At 36.3% G+C, this 18,393-nt stretch overlaps 1 protein-coding gene across 3 annotated transcripts in view; it reads right to left on the bottom strand.

The window, feature by feature from the left end:
• Positions 1–18,393, bottom strand: part of COL11A1 (collagen type XI alpha 1 chain) — a 135,314-nt gene that overhangs the window by 30,965 nt on the left and 85,956 nt on the right. For all 3 annotated transcript variants that reach the window (XM_051625101.1, XM_051625100.1, XM_051625099.1), the window contains 9 exons: positions 14,531–14,584; positions 13,986–14,093; positions 13,135–13,224; positions 12,467–12,520; positions 7,525–7,632; positions 6,973–7,080; positions 5,889–5,942; positions 1,878–1,931; positions 1,086–1,193 (listed from right to left, as the gene is read on the bottom strand). In XM_051625101.1, the coding sequence (XP_051481061.1) occupies positions 1,086–1,193; positions 1,878–1,931; positions 5,889–5,942; positions 6,973–7,080; positions 7,525–7,632; positions 12,467–12,520; positions 13,135–13,224; positions 13,986–14,093; positions 14,531–14,584 (738 nt within the window). The remainder of the gene's footprint in view (positions 1–1,085; positions 1,194–1,877; positions 1,932–5,888; positions 5,943–6,972; positions 7,081–7,524; positions 7,633–12,466; positions 12,521–13,134; positions 13,225–13,985; positions 14,094–14,530; positions 14,585–18,393) is intronic.

Raw genomic sequence — 18,393 nt, 5'->3', positions numbered from 1 at the left:
CTCATAATAAAATTTAGGAATAATTTTTTAGGAATTTTTTTTCAGATTTATTATTTCTGAAAATTTCAATTTCAAAGGCAACATGAAACTACACAAGAAATATATATTGGTGCAGTAATGAACTGTTTCTCTCCATGGAGGCTTGCAGTGTTTTTGTGAGTTTTATGAACTGCATTATGTAGTAGAATTTTAAAAAATTATAGGTAGAGGTTAAGGTTTAGCTTAGCAAAAGAGCTGAGTCAGTTCACACGTGGTATATAGAAAGGAGACATAGTATTTAATATATTCAAACTATTGCTATATTTTCTCTTGTTTAAAAGAGTATATGTGATTCGTATTACAGCATAGTGCATTGATTAGAAAGAGTTTCAAAGTGCTCTATCCCCTAATGTTAATGATATGGAAATGAGTAATAGGTCCTAAACATCTTGTTCTTTGTTTTGCAATAGTTAAGCAAACTACATTTTTGAAAACCCAGAATCTTTCAATTGTAATTCTCTGGATGCAGCAGTGAGAAGCCCACGTGTTACTGTATGCTTGCTTCTTTGCTTTTTTTTCACTCATAAAATAATTATTTTAAGAGGAAGAAACATGAACTATAGAAACCTGCCAATGGTGGCAGCAGTGTATAAGCATCATGGAGCTCTGCTGATTTTTCAGAATACAAGTAGTGTCCGTGATGGTGTCACTGAGAAAAACGCTATTTTGCCAAAACCTGTTGTGAAAAAGCAGTAAATGACTGGGACATGTTAAATACTCCTCCAAGTTGAATCTTTTATTTAAAGTGTGTATGTCCAGTAAAAAGAAGTGCTCTTGTTAACACAGAAATTACCAAACTCTATAATGAATTAGTTACTGAATGAAATTCTAAAGCCTATGGTAGCCAGGAGTTTCAAAGCATCTTGCCCATCTCCTTCAGCATTGTATCTGGTATTTATGCATGCAAAAAACTCTACGAAATGGGATCTTTCAGTTCTTATTAACTGATGCTATAGTTCATTTAAATAGAAGACAGTACTCATTCAGTTTATGACAGAGAAATCAAGGCTTTTGTAGGTTGAGGTTAAAATTATAAAGGAACTTACCTGTAAGCCAATAGGGCCAGGAGGCCCAGGGAAGCCTCGAGGACCTTCATCACCTTTTTGCCCAAACATCCCTTGCTGACCTCTTGGGCCTGGTTCCCCATCACCTCCCTGTTTGGAAACAGCAGAAAGCAAAAATATCACAGCTCTGATGACAACAGAAAAAGCTCCACTGAAATCCCTGGAAAACAACAACAAGGGGGATCAGAATCACCCCTAATATCTTTACAAATGCATGTACACCACCTTGAATGACTGAAATCTTCTATACAGATAGAATACCAGTATATGCTCTGGTTTAATGTAGGTCAAACAATACTGAATATCTCACATTTTTTTCCCTGAATACCTCTTCTCTTTCACATCTGCTTAAACATTCTAGCTGTTGAATACCTACATATTAGTAAATATGAGCATCATGTAGTTCTATCTGTCTTCATGATAGCAGAATTCAAAGTTTTCTAAAGAAGAATAAAAGTCAATCCTGGTATCAGGTGGATTTTAAAAATATATACTCTCTTTTAAATGCACCTGGTGTGGAGCTGATTTTAGCACTGACTGTACACTATTTCATTTTAATAAGTCCTTCAAATTACTGTCCTGCTGTAAATCTGAAATAAAGTAATAGCTGTACAGGCTTTTTTACAATAAATAACCGCATGTAAAAGGACAATGATAGAACTGTTAATAGTGATTTGATATATAGTGCTGACTAAGGAGGATGCAGTTCAAAGAACTTCTAAGTATCAGATAAGTTATGGCAAGATTGAGGTTTGCTCCGAATGAGCTACTTACAGCTATACCAGGGGCACCAACAGGACCCTGGAGACCTGGTGGACCTGGAGGACCCTGCAACAAACATCCAGAAGGAAAAGTTAGTAATTATAGCATTCAGAATGAGATTAAAAGCAAATATAGGGGCAACCCTATTTGCACGATCAGAGTTTATGAAGCATGTCTACATCTCTCCATAGAGAATGTAGCATTATTCACAAGTCTTTTCCATTCAGTACAAACAATCATTTGTTTATGTCTCAAAGACTCAGATTTTCACATCTGTAATTGACTTAATAGTGGCATTTGTTGACAACACGTATAATATTTCAGAATATTTAAAATAGATTCACATGCAAACAAGAATCAACATGAATATTTTTTTCACAACTAAAATATCAGACCTTTCAATGAGATTTGTGCAGAAAAAGTCAATCTTTGAAGCATCATATAACAATCCACCTTTGACTGGAAGGCTTGCTATTTGGATTTATTTCTTTTTTAATTGCAAACAGTTTCTACAATAGCACAAAGCCGCTTTTGACCTCTCAGAGACATGAAAAACGCTAAGCTCTGGGAGTAACATTCTCTTTGACATTGTTTCAACAGAATAGCAAAAAATGTCTCTAAGAGGAACTTCTTAATATTTTCAGTCTCCTTCCAAAATAATAACTTTTTAAGTTACATTGTGCATAATTTAGAAGTCACTTATGCAGAAGTGATGCAATGAAGATATCTGAGAGTATGGGAATGCATGAGTACTAGTTTATGACTGGGTTAAAATTACGTGCTAGGTTGAACCTGGTTTTTGCACCAGCTAGAGACTAAACTGATGAGTGGTACTAAGAAAGCATAAAACCTTACACCTGGGAACAGCTGAATTCTAGTCTGCTATTTCAGATGACAAATAAGTTGTCTGCAGTTTCTAGGCTGGGAATTCTAATTTAATGCACACTAATGCTTAGATTTAAGGACCTTTCTATGGCTAAAATGAGATTATTCTGCCCTTTATAAGGAGATTAGGAAAAGGCAGTACTTAAATCTCATAGTCTACATCTTTGGGTCGTATGTGTATTTTAGAGTACCTTATTTTCTAGGGAGTTTGAAGTGTCAAACTATGTATTTCCTCTCTTTTGTAATTTTCTTTTCATCACATACTTGATACCAATAGGTGAAGCAAAGCTTCTTTGCCTCTATGGTGACATAAAAATGAAAGGACTCCCAGGAATGCTCCTATTGACTGGGAGAGTTACCATGAGAAGGGGATTTTTGCATGCATGAATTAAAAAAGAAAATCATATTGGAACTCTCTGCTTCTACACTCCGAAGGATGCTTCTACCTGCTGCTTCATTTATAGGGCCCAGAATGAGATCTACACATTTTTAACTTCATTTGCATACTCATTTTGGTATATTGTTGGAAGATACTTTGCAAGTGATTCATGAGAAGTTATTTGGACTCGTAGCCAGACTCTTTTTTTAACATTGCTCTGGAGGGCAAATGGAGAGACTGAACAGAATCATGAGGAGAGAATTTTCAGTTACTAAAGGCATCTGTGGTAGCAGTGGAGGTTTTGAAGATCAAGAGAGGATGTACATAAGCAATGAACTTGTGCTGTCCCTAACTATAATATGACAACAGTTGTTTTTTTTTTGTTAGGTACGATGTAGTTACACCCCCAAACATAAATCCTTGTTATTTTCAAACAGGAATTGAAGATGTTTCCAGCTCTTCTTAAACAGGAAAGAGGGATGAGTTCTTTTTGCTCAGGGTCCTTGCTGTGATGAGGCTCCACATGCCCACCAAGGCTTTTGTGGATGTCCAAATCTTGTGAAAACCTATTCTTTATGTCCTGTGATTTCAGAACTAAGTAGTTACTGCCTCCTTCAGAATCTTTCAGAGGTGTCCAACAAGGCCTTTCCTCCCTGCATCTGTCAGCATGTTGAAAGGAAAGTAAATTTAGAAATAAACACATTCTGAAAAGTCAGGGTTGAATGACTGCAACTGAGCACAAATAAGATTTAATACACATGACTTCAAATGGCATAACATTCTCTTCAACTAAGCGGGCCTGAACATTGCATCATGTATTTCAAGGAAAACATATTACATTCCCAAATGCTTTAAACCTTGAGACTGAGAGTACAGGATACATTGTCAAATGATTTTGCTGCAGACACTTTATTTGCAAAGCAGGTGTGCTGGAACATGCCCCAAATACATTAGTATTCACTAGGGGAACTGTGGTCACCATCTAATGCTCAGCATAACTAGCTATGCTAACATGATCTGAAATAGTGCAGCCTGTGTTTTTTTCTGCATTTCTCTTATGCAGAAACATCTTTAATGAAAAGGCATGTCAAAGGGGAAACCAGAAGGATACGCATGTGATCACACGCAAAGTGCTAAGTGCAACTGGACCATGACCTGCTTTATAGGCTTACTTGGCCCTTTCCTTTTAAAGCCCAGATTTTTTGTGTTCAAAGGGCCTGTAGTGAACCTCTCCAGCTGGACAAAGAGGAGCTGCGCATACCTCTATGTATTCCATAGCTGGCTTACAACTACAACAAATAGATTTAAGATTGATTTTCAGCTAACTAGGAACAAGTCCATAGTTTTAAAATTGACTTTAAAAAATGTTTAAATTTGATAAATTCATTTTATCAAGCTCACCAATGCATTCAGATTATGCAAGAGTAATCTTAGCCTAAAGCAGAATTAGTTTAGAACTTGGTTACATGTATGTTTCTTGGAAAACTGGGGTTTATCATAGAAGTGCTCTCTCACACATATGTATAATATTACATGCCTTGTCTTCACAGGGCACTACAAATAGTTTATTGTACAAGTTGTGACTTGCTCTATTAAAATAAGATTGTGAAAAGTATGTGTGCTCAGCACTGGAAACTGCGAAAATGTTTCTCACATAAATAACAGAAAATACAAGCTTATCCTTAAAAAACAAACAAACAAAAAAAACCCTAGTAGGTTTTTTTTGCAGATTTTGTTTCCTCCTTTTCTTCTATGAAATTATAAAACTGTGGTTTGTTTGAATTTGTATGTATCCTCCTATAAAATATCACCTGCCTGTAAGCCATAAATTTGGTGCATTTTTAGAAGCTATCTACTGTTACGATGCTCACTCTAAGTTGTTAATCATAATAAACAGTCAGTGTTTTCAAGATAGCAAACATGCTTAGTTATGAATACACTTATGTTGAGTTCTGGCCTTTTTAAACTGTGAATGAAATACAGTAATTACAATTTAAAAATGTTTCTACAATTACTTCTACATTTTTTCTAAGGAAACTTATTCAAATAAAATGCCAGTTTATCTTGAAATTGAACAGAAGTAAATAGTGGGAAAAGCTTACTTTTATATTTTTGGCCTCAATCAAAAGAGGAAGTGCTTCAGCTTTAGAAATAATTTTGAAAACAAAAACATTTCAAATTAAAGCAGTAGAAGCCTGATTAGTCCTAAGTTCTCTGACAGACCTAATGATAATATTTGAAGACTCGTATAAGCTGTTTCATCTGAGATCTTCACTGCTCTGAAGTGTTACAATCAGTTGTGTGCTCTCCAAGAACTGGATGTTCTTTAAAAATTTTAAAACTGTATTAATAGATTTCACTACTACTGAGTCTTCATATTTTTCATAATTATGGCTAAGAATCTAAAGCTGGTTATGTTCACATAATCCAGTAAGTTAAGTTAACTTAAATGAATGTATGTATATTTTTGGCTTCTCCCAGTTTAAATGTAGGATGGATGAATTAAAATTATATAGGGAGGGTGCTTAGGAATGTAGTTTACCTATCTATTTTTTTAATGATTCTGTAAGCTCAAGAAATACTAAATGAATGCATGACTCTGTAAGTACAAACCTCTAGTCTTGTGTTACAACTCAGCATTATTTTGAAGGAATATTTCTGAGGTGTGTCATTGCTGCAGCCAGCCTACCTGCATACCTTCATGCATGAATACTTTTTAGTTATGAAGAATGAAATGCACAAAGGATTTTGCTACTCACGTTTTCTCCCTTGTCACCTTTACTGCCTTTCTGACCGGGTTCACCAATTTCACCCTGTAATTGAAAGTCAAATGTTAAACTTCTTGTTTAAAATGGTCTCCTTCACATTTAGCTGAAGTCAGTATCACAGTATCTTTAAATGTTCCCTTTGATGTGGTTATTCTGTGTTTCATGCTGTCGCTTCAAGTGTGAAGGCCTAAAGGGGGCAATTCTGCATTGATCAATAATATGTCATATTAATCCAGATATTGATTGCTATACTGCAAAGGGCAAGGAGACTGGGCTTTGAAGTATGGTGCTACTGAGCTCTAAGTAAAGGAAATCATGTTCCTTATGTCACCTTCAATATAAATTTATAATGAAAGCACCCTGATTTACAGACTCGTCTAACTGTATGTGACTGAACAACTGCTTCTAACTGTAATGTACTATATTTCAAAACTTCAAAAGTATTCAAATCACCAGGAAACCATGTCAGAAAAAAATATTCCTTACACAATAATAAGACTATTAAATTAAACCACAGAAAATACTCTGCAATTAATAAGACTCATGCATCATAAAAACAAATGTCAAAGTCTTTACCCTGTGCTAACTAACAGAACAGTGGTAGATAAAGTCAAACACACAAGATGATCCTGAAAGGTGACATGTCCTGAATTCTGCCAGAAGTCAACAGAATCTCTCTGGTGTGAACATATTATTTTGACACCCTCTGCCTATCAACAGTGGGTCCAAATCACTACACTGACAACATTTTATCTTACTCATTCAGCAAACCAAGTTTCTAGAATAGACAAAAATAAATTTTTACATAATCTGCCTTGATTCACTTTGCCATGATTTCATCCTTGTTAGTCTACTAGTTCTTGAACACAAATTCCAATGTCCCATGGCATCTGTCCCTCATACATCTGAGTATAGAAGGATTTTTCAAGTTTTTTTTCAGTGGGCAAAAGGAGTCTGGGGGAGACAGAGCTAAGAGTTGCTTTGTCACCATATTTATTGTGGGGAAAGCTACCACCAGATAACTGTACTGACAGACCTTCACACAGATGCACTAATACCAATTATTATGATTCACCTTGTCACCATCTTCTCCAGGAGAACCACTGGGACCAGCAGGACCAGGAAGTCCTACAGGACCCTGTACTCCATCACGTCCAGCTGGACCTTGAGGACCTTTTTCACCCTGGGTTTGAAGAAAGGAAGTGATCCACATTATCAAGGAGACTAATGATGATTGCAGTGCACATTACCAATACAAAAAAAACAACAGAAAGGAACCTATAAAGGGAAGAGAATGTATCATAAAATTATACTAGGTAGTAATAGAAGCCAATTACAAATATGCTTGTACTCTAATGCACAGTGGTTGGGTACAAAGTTTTAATGAAAGACTGGTTTGAAAAACTTTTTTATTATACTCACTATCTGCTGTGATAATATCAGGTTTAACCCTTCTTGAGTGTTAAAGGAGTATGACAAGAAAAGTTATACGATTTACCTAATTTTAAATACAAAAGGGTTAAGTCAGGTATTCTGAGGATACATTTAATGGGCAAACACTAGTGTGGGAAGAAGTAACACTGGAATGAGAATGCTGCGCTAGGTTTATGTGACTGTGATTACTTACAGGAGCACCCTTCTCCCCTGCGGGGCCTGGAGGACCCTGAGGTCCAGGACGACCTGGTAGACCAATTGGGCCAGCAGTGCCTGCTGCTCCACGTTCCCCTGGTGAACCCTGGAAATAAATATAAAATAACTGATGCAGCCCTGATAACTCTTAGTCTTTTTCATGACCCAGGTCAACAGAGAAGATACCTGTTATTCAGAGAGAGTCCAGCTGGTGGAAGGGTAGCAATACAGTACGTGTATGAGTAAAGAAAAAGGCAGAAAGAACTAACCTGAAGTGCACACTTGATAGCTCATATTCAGTAGTAATTTGAACTATTTTTTTTTCATATATACCCTTTCCTTTATTTGTTCATCATAATAGGAGTGTGCTTCAGCCTGTTTTCAAGATACTTTTCTGTGTTTCCAAAATACACTAACATACCCCTTTGATGAAAGAATATTCAACATGTTAAAATATAGAACTAACCCACACCACAACCCAAATTTTCAGTGAAGTTGTGTGCTGTACATTGCTGTCTTGATCAGTATGTTTCTGCATTTCAATTCACCGGTGTAAAAACCTATTGAAGTATAATTACTAATGTGATGTGTCATACAGAGCAGGATTGGATGCACAGGTACCTTTAGATAAACATAGAAAAAATAAAAAATATAATATTGCAAATTAAAGGAGAAAAGGCAGGTGTGCTGTATGTGGAAAAAACACTGGAATTGTGTATTCTGGAGTACAATTTTACAATAGCAGAAAGGAAAAAAATTTACTCTTAAATCAATAAGCCTTACTTCTAAAAAAGGCTTTATTCCTCTCTCAAACTACCAAATAATCTATAAGTGAAAATTTAGCTCCTTCCTCCCTTATCAGATTTTTCTCTTGAAGCAGTGTAGGGCTTATGGCTGTTCCATAAAAAGTTAGTCTTTCTTTTAAACATGTCACAGAGCCAATCTCCATAACCTTTCATAATTTGAGCTGTGCCGTTTTGGTTCCTTCTGGATTAAGCTAACTAGATAAAATTGAGCGAATGACTAGCAATGCAAAAATCTGCAGTGCTCTTAAAGAGGTAGGGTGTACTAATTTTTTCTTGTCTTACTTATTGCATTTTCCAACAATAAGGATGACATAAATGTTTAAGTAGTGCTAAAGGGAAAAAAAGAAAAGAAACAAGGTGTTCTGATACTAAAAAACCTTCCTAAAAGGATACAAAGAACAGATAACAGTATAGATTAGAACTCCTACTCAAATAAACAGAATTTCAGAATCAAAATGTTAAATTCTGGTCTATTCATTTAGTCAAAAGCCACAGTGTAGAGTACTGATTTTAAATCTTTTTTGCAAGCTGGGTTAATTTCCAAATGGCGATCTATAACCAAAGTTCTCTTTAGCTCATAAGCAAAGAAATGGACACCTGTTTGGATGCACATCACAGCAAGAAATGGCAGGGAGCAAAAGACATTTAAAGTCAAATTTCTAGTATCTTCTTGATCACACAGGCAGATTCTGACCAAGTATTCTTCTGAATTTGTCAAATGGATTTATGATAGCAGAGGAAAAACTTCCTGTGTCTTGATACAGAGGTTAACTGCCATCCAACCTGCTTCTTCCTGTCTCTTTGTGCTTTTTTGCACTGTCACTGGATGAGAACTCTGAAATCTAGCTTTGCCAGTCCTGATATTCCTGAGGATTCAAGATGCTGTACATATGTTCATGGGAACAAAGACAACACGGTATTCTGTTCCATTATATTCTGTATATGAGCTAGTCTTGGGCTTGCAAGTCTAATGGGAAATACTATTTATCTAAGAGCAACACAGATAACCCTGAAATTTGTGGATTCACTGGAAACTGAGAAGCAAAGAGAGCTGTCCTATCCCTCTAGATTTCTATATTTTCACACCTTCACAGCATCTTTGCTTTCTGTCTTTTAAATGATCTACCATTTTTGCATCAAAAGAGCACTGTTAAAGGTTTGTTTGCTGAAGAGTAGTATTTCACCAGATTTTCAGGTCAACATCTACAAGATAGTTTGGAACATTTTAAAATGTTACAAAGTTATTGATAATTTCACTTTTCCAGCTGATATACTGGAAGTGGGATTATACATTATGGAATGGAAAAAAGCAGTAGGTGTTGTAGCCTGAGTCTCTGAATAGCCAGGTTTTTTCCCATGCTTAAGCAAGATCAAATTTGCTGTCTCCTGAAACACTGGAATTTTAAGATGCTTTCACCTATGACGGCACAATTGTTTGCTTTTATTCATGGAGTACTTTTCCTGAACTGACCTCGTCAGTACTGGCATTAATTCCATAATAAGGTGCTTTTCCCTCCAGATAACTGTGACTAAATAGTTGCTCCAAATATTTTTTCTTAATTATCTCGGTAAAATTCAATTTTACTTGAATGTTCAAATGAAGTATCTATGCAGGAATCATATATGACTTTGTCCTTCCAGGTGTTGTTTTTTGTTTTATTTAAGTCTCAGTGGATGCTAAGGTTTCAGTCCTATTTCTGTTATTTTACTTCCTAGAGTCTTCACAGTGAAGTCAAGAAAAATTCACTACCCTGCAGCCATACTGCCATGGCCTCTGATCCTGTCAGCTCTCATAAGCTATACAGTTTTAGGTCATCTCATCAGTAGGAGGCAAGAATAGAGGGGAAAAAAAATCCAAATAACTCCTAGGTCTTCTCTATATCAGACAGCAAACACTAACAGTGGCCATAATTTTAGCAGCATTTTTTACTCAGCCAGCTTTTCACATTTATCTTTACATAGTTTATGTTCGTTATACTTAAATTTCACAAGTGTTAGGAACAGGAAGTACACTTCCTGTTTTCCAGCATCCTCTCATTTGTCTGTGAGAATGGCCTCTGATCAAAGCAGAGCATATTGGTTTTCTTTTTTTTTTTATGCTCTAAATTTTCAGAGCATATTAGACTATAGCCAGAACTCAGAAAAGCATTTAAATCAGCTTCTTATGTCTGTTCTCTCTTTCTATGTTTATTACCTTTTTTTGTCACTCTGTCCCGCTATGAAACAGTCCCCTTATATTACTAAACTCCTTGTTAACACATGGTTTCACAGTGGTGCTCACATCCTGGAATATTTTTATTTATTGGGCAAGGAGCATGGGTAAAAAGAAATGGAAGTCTCATGCTTAGTCTTGTATTTCTTACACAGACTTACACAGACTATAGACAACAGCCACCTTGTTTTTGTCTCTTTTTCTGTGAAGAGATATGCAATTATAGCTGTTGTATACATTACATAGTAGTAGAAATACTTTTTGTTGACTGTTAACAAAATGCTCAACAAGTGAAGTTCCCCATGACTGACAAACGTTATGAGAAAGAGGAATATGGCTCTAGAAAGCTTAGTACTGATAATTGGGTAGCCTACAGCTGGCTTATTCTGAGTCCCATTTGAGCATCTTATTCCTAAATGAGCTAATGAAAAGCAACTGATTGGCATTCTAAAGAGCTTTTGCTCATCAGCATTAAGTATTCCACACAGTATTATGACAAGGGAAGAAACCAGGAGACTAAGATAGCAGATAAAAGAGAACTGTTAGAAGAAATAAACCAAACCAAAACCAAATAAGAAACCCACAACAAAACCAACAAAAAGCAAAAGAGAAAAAAAACAACAAGCCCTTGCTTTGGAATGCATTCATGCATCTCTTTCTTTTGTCCAGATCCTTCTAAGCACAGTAATTGGCATGCACAATATTTGGAGCAGTCATTTGTTTGGTATGCTTGTAGATGGAGGCACAAGCCAAATAAAGCTTATAATTTACTATATATGCTAGTTAGAAGCAATTGGTATTGGCAGAGAATAGGAGGAAAATAATCCAGTGGCATGAATTCTTCTCCTATTATAAATGGTAAACGAAGACTCCATTATAATTACATTTCTGCTTGTACCCTCTGTTAGCTAAAAATAGATGGGAAAATATTTTAGGACTGTTTGACGCTCATGGTCTGCTATGAGCTACTCTGAAAAAAATAAAAGCAAGCTATTGTGATTTAATTGTTGTCCTTGAGATGCACAGAAACCCAGTATTAAGGGCATCTTTTTTCACTGAAAAAACCTTTCAAGATAACAAGTTAGTAATTAAAGATGAGATGGAAAAAAAAAAAAATCCCACTGAGGACTTCTGGAAAACTTTCAGGTCAACTTGATGCTATTTGTGTCCCAGGTGGCTTGCTTGCACTACAGTGAATTTAAGTATAATTTAAAAAGAAAATATTTACCCTTCAAACTCTTTCCATTCTGTTCACAATTCCTGCTACCACTACATCTATTTCTCAAAGATCAGAAAAACAATATAAAAAAAATTCTTAGCTTCCTAAGTGATTCTTTCTATGACTGTGTTTACCTTAGCAGGAAACGTGGCCCCAGTGGGAATAGCTTTATAAAGTGAAGAAGCAGTTGGTACTGTGCTCCTGACACACATACTCTGTGTATTTCTGGACTCTGCAGAACACCAGCACTGTTTGGTCAATGACAGTAATTGGTGAGTGATCTCCCTGTTCTTATCTCAACCCCTGAGCCTGTTGTTATACTTCTCCCCCTGTCCAGCTGAGGAGGGGGAGTGATGAGCAGCTTGGTGGGCACCTGGTGTCCAGCCAAGGTCAATGCACCACCACGCTGTGAGTCCACTAATTGTAGCTTTTCCACTATGGAAAACCTCAATCTCAACAATAGCTTTTGTAAGTGACAATACTGAGCAGCAAGTAAATCTCATACCTACTCATAGCAGAAGGCTTCAGATATTCACAACTTTCACATTTCTTGAATGTTTATTAGAATAGTTGATCAGTAGATAATAATTATTGATCACTTTGATGTACATCTGTCTGCTGTTTTACAGACTGCATTGATGAAAACATCACACATTATACTGTGTGATACTGTTTATATTTCCTTAAAATTATGTTTACTTACAATTGGGCCAGGTGGGCCTTGTGGGCCTTCCCCTCCTTTCAGACCAGCTGGGCCCTAGAAAATAAATAAAGAAAAAAGCTTATGTCTTACACCGGAAACTTCAAGAGTTATTTTTGCAACACATAGAATCATAGAATCACTTAGGTTGGAAAAGACCTCTAAGATTATTGAGTCCAACCATTAACCCTACTCTGCCAAGTCCAGCACTAAGCCATATCCACAAGTACCACATCTAGATATCTTTTAAACACACATAAGGATGGTGACTGAACCACCTCCCTGGGCAGCATGTTCCAACGTCTGACAACCCTTTCAGTGAAAAAGTTCTTCCCACTGTCTAGTCTAAACCTCCCCTGGTGCAGCTTGAGGCCATTTGCTCCTGTTCTATCACCAGTTACTTGTGAGAAGAGACCAGCACTGACCTCTTTTCAATGTCCTTTCAGGTAGTTGTAGATAGGAAGAATGTAAAAATCCAAAGACAAAAAACTGAAAATGTTTCTTTTTGTTTATATAGCCAATGATATTTAAAAATGTTGGATGCTTGATGTCTGTTATCCTATTGCATTCACTTTTAAGCACAGTAGAAGGTTCCATGAAATAAAAGAATAAATTCATTGTTTGTTTTATTTAGAAACACCATGTCATTTGTTCTAGTGCTTATGTCATACCTGAGCACCTGGAAGGCCTCTCTCTCCAGGGAAACCACGAAGACCCGCTGGTCCATCTTTCCCAGGAATGCCTTGAGGGCCTGGGTCACCCTTGGAAACAGAATAACATTTTGAAAATGTTTAAAATGCTTAATTAGTCATTACATGACTGATGAAAATTAAATTCTATGTTATAGTAATGATAAAAAAGATTATGCCCCCACCTAGTCACCCCCTATTTTTTTTTTAAGTTTTCAGTAAGTTACTCTATTAATATGGTTAAATTTGTAACAAGCTTTGACAAAATACACTATTAATCATAGAATATAAATAGTGAAAAACACAGCAAGCTATTAAAATATTTTTAAAGATACATTCATTAAAAATTTAAAATGCCCATTTAAAACAAACCATTGAATAGCATCATACAGTAACCAGATTAGCAAGATCTTTCTTGTGCCCCATTGATGGCCAAAAAGTAAGTGAAGAGCTAAATTTGGTCAGTGAAGTTCTGCTCTGTAGCCAGTACAAAACATCCTACTTTAAATGCCAATGTACAATTTTCCATCTTGGTGTGAACATGCCATTACTACATCTTTCCATGCTGAATGTCTAATATATAAACTAGTTTTTAAATTTTTTATTACAAAAATGCTCATTAACGTCTCAAGAGAATTCTCATCATTTCAATGGAAACAGACACAGCTTTAAACTGCAATCTTCCAGTCTTCAAAATATTTCTGTGTGAAATGTGCTAATCATGATTTTATACTGTATGTTCTGATTTTATTCTGCATGATGATGATTTGAAATGTGAGACTGTCAGCAATTTCTCTATCCCTCCCAATTTGTTTCCTAAAGTCACATCATACCTTAGCACCTTCTTTTCCTGCAGCACCTGGGAGGCCTTGTTCACCTGGAGGGCCAGGAGGACCTGGATGACCTCTTTCACCAATTGGGCCAGTCTCACCAGTAGGACCCTAAGCACAAAAGTAAACTTCAGTCAACTCAAGGTATTTAATATCTTTGGATTGGGCTGGATGGGGAGAAGCAGATTCACACATATAGCAAGAGATTACAAAAAGGACATGGGAGGGAAATGCATGTATTATGCTTGTCTTGAAACACTGTCTTTCTTATCTGCCTTTCTTGACTTCTGTAAACGACCAACTTCATAATCACATGAAGAAAACACGCAAAAAAGGAAGCTTAAAGGTAACCCCAGAATTTGTATATTTTGTAGAATCCCTAATGATTACTAAGTACACATTTGTAAAATTGTTATGCATAATTTGTTACAGAAGTTAATATAACCAACGATATGGTCCTTTTAATATAACAAAAGCAACTGCTTTAGCCATAACATTACCTTTAAACAATGGCACTATGAGGTTAACGGTGAAATTAAATTATGTACCTGAGGGCCAACAACACCACCAGGACCAGGAGGACCAGTTTTTCCTTGAAAACCCTGTGAAATGATTACAAGATACCATGTTACCCACAACAAGATATAGAAGACCAAAATTAATATTTATGTTGAAGAGATGAAAGAGAAATTCCATGTCACACATTCCTTCTCCTCAGGAAATAAAAATGAGAATTTTTTTTCCTGTGTATACTTAGAAGTGGAATAATGATTAATCCTCCTTCTCACTAGCAGTTCCAAATTCACTGCTGTGGTACAGCAGTAAAAACTCCAGTCAATTTTAGAGATCTCTCTAGGTGAGCTCGATTAGATGAGTCTGAATGCGTAAGTGATGCAGCTAACAGTTGAAAATACATTTTTACATATATACCTTATGAATCATAAAGCCAGACATACAAATACTTTTTAGAGAAAGACACAGATGGTGGATGAAGTTGGAGGGCCATTAAAGATAAAAGGAAAGAAAATGAAAAGAAATAGAGATCCAGGGAAGATTAAGGTTATATAGAGATGGTAATAAGGCAGCATGAGTGCGACAAGAAGAATGAAGTTAATGAGAAATTCATATGATGAAAAAAACATGGAAAGCATAGAATAGAAAGGAAATGGCTTCAAGACAGTTTTTCAGAACACTGGCAAATTTTACAGAATTTTCATTGCCTAATCAGTGGCCCCAGCCAGACTCCCATCCAAAATTAGTTAATAAGCTGAATGACAACCTCACTTTATACTGATACTGTCTAATGTGTCTTTGAAACATGTTAAATTATTTCTTTCAAAGATGAGAATTATGTTGCTCCATAAACTTAGGAGAGTGCGTGCACTGCTGTATTCACATTTAGGGTTCCACACAGCATCCCCTGCCTAACAGCCTGCACCTGCCTCATGCTCTGCTCACCTGTGTAAAATCACAGGTGTCATCTGGCTGATAAATGTTGGGCCCTGCCCAGCACTCCTTTGGGCACAGTCTCACTGACAGTTGCCCCATTCCATCAGATCCAGCTTAAGCTTTTTTTACCTTCCTCAATCTGATTCTCTTCTTGCTGCCAGCCAGATGTTATCATGGTCCAGTTTGGCCCATAACTGTTTAGGCACTCTCTCTCAGCCCTCTGAAATGATTCAGATTAAAAACAATACAAAAGTACCCCTTTGCTCTAATGATTGAAAATCAGAACTGCTACAGATGGAATCATTCATGTGTTCCTTCCTTTACACACTCAAAGCTTCTTCTGAAGCCTGTTGTAAGGAAAGATAAAGGAATGTTAAATATTACCCTTTTCCTGAAAACACCTTTAGATGACCTACTATTCCCAAGTTTGCAGCATGCATTGATACTTTGCAGTATATTCAGTGGTTCTTGTTCCTAATTATGGTTTCACTATCCTGCTTTCTCTCTTATGTTCCCAGTTTACCTCTTCCTATAGATACAGATTTGTAAAAGAAGTAACAAGCAAAGGAGATTTCAGCAGCAGATATTCCGCATGACCTGAACATCCCATGGGTTCACTTAAAGTATTTCAAATTTTAAAAAAATTACACTAATGCTTAATTGTTTTTCAGTATCTAGTTTATTTCTATATTAATATTCCAGATTTTTTATCATTATATTACTGTTCCAACATCTAGAATTTCAGTAAACAATAGCAGTTCTTCAAAGTGCATATGTCTTTCTGGGGGAAGAGGCTGTAGTGTTTTCTCCACTAATACTTAACCTCAGTTGCTGTCAACATATGCTTATCCTGTAAGCAAGCTGCAGAGTGCAATCTGGGAATCTGGTGCTCTAATTTGCTAAGTTTGAGTATGCCTCTTATCCAAATTCCCTAATTGTTGCAATGCCCACTTGCAGCATTGAACTTTAATGAGATATATGCCTAAATAAGAAGCAGAATTCTTAAGACCCTGATTTACCAGTGAGTGCAGTGAAAGTTTTCTGATTTATACACTTTTTTAAAAATCTGATTTTTTTTCAGCAGGAAAAAAAAAAAAAAAGGTTAGCTAGTCTACTTTTTGCTTTTAAAAAAAATCTGTTGTTTTACAAAACTATGTACATGAGAACTCATGGGGAAAAAAACATTTTAAAAGTAATTCTGGCCTAAGTATGCATAGACACAGGGTGGAAAACAACGCTAATAAAAGCATTTGCTCCAAAGTTACTCAAGTTTTATGTCAGTCTAACCCTAATGAGCCCAAAGGAGATACAAAATTAGAGAAGCATAGCATTGACTGAACCAAGAAGGACCTGGTCTGAAAACCACAGTAGCAGAATCCGTAGTTTCATTGTATTTTTCATCTTTCGTTTCTAGTCATGAGTGAAATCAAGAAATCTGGAAGGGACCTTTGGAGGTCATTTGGTCCAACTGCCCTGCTCAAGCAGAACCACTGAGAGCTGGTTGCCTACGAATATGTCCATACAGCTTTTGTATATCCCCAGAAATGGAGACTCTGCAACCTCTCTGGGTAATCTGTTCCAGTGCTCACCCTTTCCTGATGTTCAGATGGAACTGTCTGTGTTTCATTTTATGTCCATTGCCTCTTGTACTGTTACTGGGCACCACTTAAAATAGCCTGGTTCCGTCTTCTTTATGCCTTCAGGTATATTCATATTTTTTTGTAATATTTGACCTGGACATTCTCTTCTTTAGGCCACATAGTCCCAACTCTATCAGGCTTTACAGATAGCACTGATGCTTCAGTCCCTTAATTATAGTGGCCCTTTCCTGGCCTCTCTCTGGTAACTCACTCTGTCTTGTACTGAGGAGCCCAGAACTGGACACAATAATCATGGACTCAGCAGGGCTGAAAAGAAGGAAAAAAATCACCCTGCTGCAGCCCAGGATACTGTTAGCATTCTTTGCTAGAATGGCACATTACTGGCTCATGTTCAAATAAGAATAAAGGGAAAAGAATAACTGTGCTTTTTCTTATCAGTCTAAAGAACAATTTTGAGCTTCCTGCATTCTAAACTATTCAAATGCATTCTCGTGGTACAAAGACTGGTCTTCACATAATTGCAAACAAAAAGAACAAAGTAGTAGTAGTCAATAATTTTTCTCTTACAAAAAGCCCACTATAATTGCAAAGCATAACAATGCTACAGTACCAGCGGAAGAAAATACAGGTTTTCAAATGTTGTGTTACTCCAAACTCTGTGCTTTCCCTCCTAGCAGTCACTAAGAGATTTCCAGTGAAGTTGGAACCCAAAACACATTCTATATGCCTAAAAAAAATATCTCTAAATTAATTTATGGCTTTCTCCAGCTCTGAAAAATGTAAATGAGAATATTTTTTTCAGTGGGATATGAGTAAGGTTTTGCCATCACAGAAATAGAAAGTTTCTTTTAATAATTCTATTAAAGCTGTTACACGTTATTTTTTAAATTTTGCTTCCAGAATTTGCTCATTGTGATTCTTAGAGGATTACATAGGATACAGTTTCAAAGTTTAAGATTTTTTTTCACAGGTTGGATCATTCCTGATCCTACTCTCCAAAGCTTGCTTTCAAGTTTCCTAGCTGCTTACCATTAAGATTTTTTATCAAGTTATTATTCATGTTACATGGCATGCAGTGATAAAAGACCCATATGGTAATTGTCTGACAAATCTTCATTAAAAGTGAGATCTGAGTATTCTTTTACTTTTATTGACTATTTAAGCTCATTGTGGTGTTACTAACCTGGCATAGCAAAGAATAACCTCATTCTTGTAGCACAGAAACTTTCCCATGCCTAACCTACCAACCATAAGAAAGCTACAGTTACATAAACACTTAGTCCCAGCCTGTTCCCCTTTCTCTGTTGTCTCTGTTTCTTTAGTTTTGATCACACAGTCATGGCCTTGGGAAGTTTACAACA

This window comes from Apus apus, chromosome 7 (assembly GCF_020740795.1).
Source record: "Apus apus isolate bApuApu2 chromosome 7, bApuApu2.pri.cur, whole genome shotgun sequence".
NCBI classification, from domain to species: domain Eukaryota; kingdom Metazoa; phylum Chordata; class Aves; order Apodiformes; family Apodidae; genus Apus; species Apus apus.
The sequence above is the reverse complement of the archived record's forward strand: the minus strand, read 5'-3'. Positions and strand labels throughout refer to the sequence as shown.